The 5404-nt window shown below is 45.4% G+C and overlaps 1 protein-coding gene across 1 annotated transcript in view; it reads right to left on the bottom strand.

Moving 5' to 3' along the window:
- Positions 1-3101, bottom strand: part of LOC123060414 (DEAD-box ATP-dependent RNA helicase 39) — a 6863-nt gene extending 3762 nt beyond the window's left edge. Inside the window, exons 1-5 of the mRNA XM_044483123.1 lie at positions 2499-3101; positions 1321-1416; positions 1041-1229; positions 800-940; positions 419-559 (exon numbers count right to left, since the gene is read on the bottom strand). Coding sequence (XP_044339058.1) covers positions 419-559; positions 800-940; positions 1041-1229; positions 1321-1416; positions 2499-2960 — 1029 coding nt within the window. The 5' untranslated portion in view covers positions 2961-3101. The remainder of the gene's footprint in view (positions 1-418; positions 560-799; positions 941-1040; positions 1230-1320; positions 1417-2498) is intronic.
- Positions 3102-5404: the final 2303 nt, after the last annotated feature.

The raw sequence follows: 5404 nt of genomic DNA, 5'->3' as shown, positions 1-5404 counted from the left end.
GGGGAGAGGCGTCTATATTCGGCTACAAAGTTTATTTTGTATACTGATGACTCAGTCCCTTGTGGCAGGTGGTAGAGTGAGGCTCCCTTGTGGGCCCCTCTGGTACCCAAAGCACAAAATGGTTCTATCCTGACTGACAAGTGCAGGCCACAGGTCCAAGAAGCCAAGGTGTTTTTTTAACAGAAGTTTGATCACCTAAGTGATCAAACTCTCCAGATACAGTATCATATGTACTATACTTGATTAAATGACATTTATGATATCGAGTAGCCAATTGTTAACCCCATTAAACTGTACCAAGAACAAGATAGATAAGCAAATGGAGAATTTAATGGACATTACTCCAGCTTGCACCAGGACAAATGCGTGCACTTATGCGCATACAAAGAGGACGGGGGGAGAAACAGAGTTCAATAACCTGCAGGAGAGCCTCGAGTTTGTTTTCTGAACCAGAAAGTTTGATGAAGTCATGTCGTGCAGTTGCAATTCTCTTTTGAAAGGTTGATGTCCGTAAGTGCTCAATACCTTCGAACTCCTCATCAATCAGCTTTTGTACTCCCTGAAGTAGAAGGGTGGTCAATAAAGGATATTAAAGGTTCACAAATCATGCATAGGAAAATACTAAGGCCTTGAGCATCTGTAATATATAATCTGGAATAGCTGAGAAGATGGTTCTTGAGAAAAATAGGAGAAGTTTGTTTTAGAATACTACATGCAAGATCTTTGAAGGTAAGACAACAGCATATCATTTATTTATTAAGATAGATAGGATTTGCTGGACGCCTGATTAGAATAATACCTTGGTCATGGTAGCAGACACCAATATGGTTTGGAACCCTTGATCACCAGGCTTTGAAGCACGATTCTTCAAAGGAGCAAGAAACTTCCGTATGTCTTCCCCAAACCCTTGGTCAAACATTGTATCTGCCTCATCCAGAACCTGCAATGCAGATAAATGAAACTCATTCCAAGTGATAAACTATGGCATCAGCAAAAAAAATGCAGGGTAGTAATTCTTTGCCCATAACTCAGGAACACACCAGATATTTAATATCGCCGTAAACGATATTGCCCTCCTTTATATGATCAAGGATCCTTCCAGGTGTGCCAACAACCATGTCAACAGGCATGTTCAAAGAATCTTCCTGGGGTTTTAGACGGGTGCCTCCACTAACCATCGTTGACCGAAAACGTGCATGATGACTTATGGACTTTGCAACACGGAAGACCTGTCATTTGAGATTATCACATAAACGACAGTCAATAACACAGATATCAAATCATAGTTCAAAATAATAATATTTTGAAAGTGCTGCTTACCTGCTCGGTCAGCTCTCTTGTTGGGCATAAAACTACAGCTCTTGGCCGCCTTGGCTTCATTGACATACCCAGTGTCGCTTCATCATGACGCAGTAGCTACATAAATCACAGACCTACCATGGTTACTGAACCTTCTGGTTAGAACTTAGAAAGAATATCTTAATTCACAGACCATAATCGGTTGAAGATGTACGCAAATTTAAATATGGTGAGAGAAAACGCTCATTTCGCCTGATTGGACTCTACCATTCCTTTATTTTATTTTTATGAAAAATAGATCCAGGGCATGAGCCTGACTGCCAAAGGAGGAGGGGGTCTATGCAAGACTAAGCTAGACAGAGTCTCATTTCACAACTACCGCGAGATGCAGAGAGACCCACAGGGTTTTAAATATCCCTGAACCCCCGGCAACTTCCTATATATGACTAATCGATTTTTTTCTCTAAATCTTTAATTTTACCTAAACTTTATTGGAATTATTACAGGTTTTAGCTCAAACCATCTGTCTCATCCAGTTACTATTCTTAAACAACACCTTCCTTTTCTTTCGAGACCTCTCAGCTAATTAGCCCCACTTGCACCCTAATCAAACACTAAACTCTTTCACTCTTGTAATGGTGTCTAATACTAAGCAGCGAGCATGAACGTTACATTGGCCCTCCTCTGTAATTTGGACGGTGCGCTGTCACTGGCTTGAAATAAGCCTCTCTGATATGAGTTACTCCCTCCTTCCATCTATATAGGGCCTAATGTGTTTTTCAAGATAGCCTTTGACTATTGACAAGATTAATAGCACATGAGATGTATACTATGAAAATTATATTATTGGAAGCTCCTTTGACATACAAATTTGAAGGTATGCTTTGTGTAAGTTGCATGTCATATATTATTGCTTTAACGTTTGGTCAAAGTTAGCCTCGAAAAACGCATTAGGACCTATATAGATGGAAGGAGGGAGTATGCATAGTTCTCTTACTCGATCATGAAATTATGACACGCTCTATGAATTGTTTTGCTCTCGCTTGGAAATGGAACAAAATGCACCGGGTTCACTAGACATATGCCGCAATATTGCCCCTTACAACGCGGTTTTTTCTTCTAGTTATTAGTAACATCGGTGCAAATATACCTGCAGGCACATATCTCGCTAATGTGAAAAGATGGGTCGGTCCAAGTACCTGAACGAGAGGCAGCAAGTAGGCGAGCGTCTTCCCGGAGCCGGTGTGCGAGCCAAGGACGACACTGGTGCCGGAGAGCACGGCGGGCACGCCGACGCACTGGATCTCGGTGGGCTTGGTGATGCCGGCCTCCCGCATCGCGGCCAGCACCTCCTCCTCGAGCCCGAGCTCCTCGAAGCTCTCCACCTCGACGCTCCTCTGCTGCTGCTGCTGTGGCGAGCCCCTCTCCCCGCCCCTGGCCCTCTCCCTCAGCGGCTTCGGGGGGCCGGGGGGCGAAGAGTCCTTCAGGTGGCGGAGGCGGAGGCGCTCGAGGAGGAGCTCGTGGCGGGGAGGGGGCGCGGGGGCGGCGAGGGCGGGCGAGGAAGGGGGGACGGCGGTGGAGAGGGCGGCGCGGAGCACGCGGAGGCGGAGAGGGGAGGGGCGGGAGAGGAGCAGGCACCGCCCGGCGGCGGCCATCGCCATTGCGGTGGCGAGGGTTTAGATTGGAGGGGTTTTGCGAGAGGAGTGGGAGGGCGAGGGGAAGGGAAGGGGAGGTCGCGGCGGATAAGGAGCGCAAGCGCAGTGCGAGGTGAAGCAGTCTGCGGTGGGCCGGCGGCTGAGCGCCAAGCGGGTTTGCTGCTGATGAACGAAGGGTGCCGTCCGCCGCTGCCTCGACGTTTTTCACTACCACCAGTCCCGGTAAATCGAACCCCTAGAGTTTAGGGCAACTTCAATGTCGATCAACAAACCTTCCACAAATGTTTGGATTCGACGGTTCAAATATTTTAACCAACGTTAATTAAATTTGTCCGAATCAAAGTCTGAAATCCATCAAACCGGCACTAGACAAAAGGATTTGCGGGCGTTTGGACATCCGCCATGTAGAACTCACATAATAAGAATCTATCCAAAACCAAGACGAAGCCTGCACATTTGGACAATCTCATCATTGTTTTCACATGAAAGTCCTTCCTTTCCCACTGCCTCGGCCCCGATCGCTGTCGACCACTACTATTCCGACCCGATCCGTCATTTGGCCTTCGGCAAGATCCGATCTGCGGAACGCAACGACCAACACATCAAGGCGAAGGAGAGGGCGAGAGAGACGATGATCGGTCAGGACGGAGTGCGTAAGCCAAAGCACAAAGTCAGGTCGGTGCCACCCGGGCAATCGCAATCCCGGTCCACCCCAGCTGAAGGCGTCCTACTAGTACGCCGCCCATCAGCTTGGTCTAGCCCGACACGCAACAGCAGCCCATCCTAGCCTCCTTCACCTCCAACCATTCAGTGATGTTCAACGTTGACCTCAACACCGATTACGTGTTCACGGAGTCGTCGACGCTTGTTCGATCAAGGATGTCGACTGCGGAGCTCTCGTCCGTCGGTGTCCGTCACTTCAGAATGTCTCAACCAAGCGCGATGACAGTAAAACGAGCAGTAGATGATGAACATGGTCCGCGGCGGAGGTGGCCATAAAGACAGACAAGTGGATGACTCCCAACCTGAGGAACAGCCACAACCAGACACCCAATAGATGAACATGGATCCGGACGACTACTGGTCGTCGGGTGCCAACCCAAATAAGAAGAGGGGACATAATTTCTCCATCGAGGATAATGAATTGTTGTGTGAGGCGTGAGTGGCCACTAGTATTGATATGTTTCATGGCATTTATAGAGACATTAAAACTGCACACTTTCCCGGTTCTCTCAGGCCATTAACGTTCCCTGTCGTCTGATCATCAAATTTGTGAAAGATCGATTGTAACAGAACAAGAGAGTCGGACAAATGAATCGGGGTCATCTTTATTGATGATGAATACATCTATATATAGGGTTACAAAAGACACCAAGTGAAAAGGTGTCTGTTTGAGGAGGCGCTAGGAACCGATGTCCGTTTCCATATGGCAACCGCCATCTATTCCTTAAGCATGGATTAATGTGATTAATTAAATCCTAACACTCCCCCTAATCTATGCTTGTTAGTGCAATATCATCATCTTCATTAGAGACTCCTCCAAAACCCTGTGGGAAAATGAGGAGTATATTGTTTGATATGTTGCTAAAACTCCTTCAAACCCAGTGGGAAAATAAGGAGAAAATGATGCAACATATAATGATTATTGCCTCTTTTAACTCAATATGAGAAAATCCATAGAGTTCAGAGGGCAATAAATATGTCGTATATACTTTCCCAAAAACCCCGGTGGGAAAAACAGAAAGTATGACATATGATCTCATGTTGATATTACCTCATTAAAAACCTTTATGAGAACATGTATAGTAAACTCATGAAGGAAAAAAGTATAATATGATGCATTGAACAAGAACAATTTAGGAAGATACTCCCTCCGACTCTTCCAAATTTCAAAACCGTCACATACCAATTCCATGAACATGTTTCTGGAATGTAAAAATTGGTAGAGACTTGGTGAACAAATCAGTAGCACGATTTAACTTGCAAGATATGCAATGTAGTGATATTGCTTATTATATAACCTGTTTGCTTCCGGGCAACACAAGAAACATTATCGTTGAGATAATGGTTGGTGGATGTAGCCATGAGGTTTGTTTCGAAGACTCTTCATGAGAGGGCTACCACACCTAGTAGGAACACTAAGCTTGTCTACGATCTGACATAGTGGGGATCTGATCGATGCATCCAATGATATCGGTGTTCACATTTCTGTGAAACTGAAAAAACAGGACAAGATGTTTGATGCCTTGGAGATATCAAAAGATATTCTTGAGTACCAACCAATTGTGTTTGGTCGATCCAATGGCATTATGGAATGTTGAGTCCCAGTATCTCATTTCCATCATCTCTTGGTCTAAATAGATCTTTCTCTACGTCTAGAGAATGAACTACCATAAGAGTTATGGATGGATAAGATTTGTCCACAATGAATTTCTCCAATATATTATGGA

This window comes from Triticum aestivum, chromosome 3A (genome assembly GCF_018294505.1).
Source record: "Triticum aestivum cultivar Chinese Spring chromosome 3A, IWGSC CS RefSeq v2.1, whole genome shotgun sequence".
Lineage (NCBI taxonomy): Eukaryota > Viridiplantae > Streptophyta > Magnoliopsida > Poales > Poaceae > Triticum > Triticum aestivum.
Note: the sequence above shows the minus strand (reverse complement) of the source record. Positions and strands in the feature narration are given on the sequence as shown.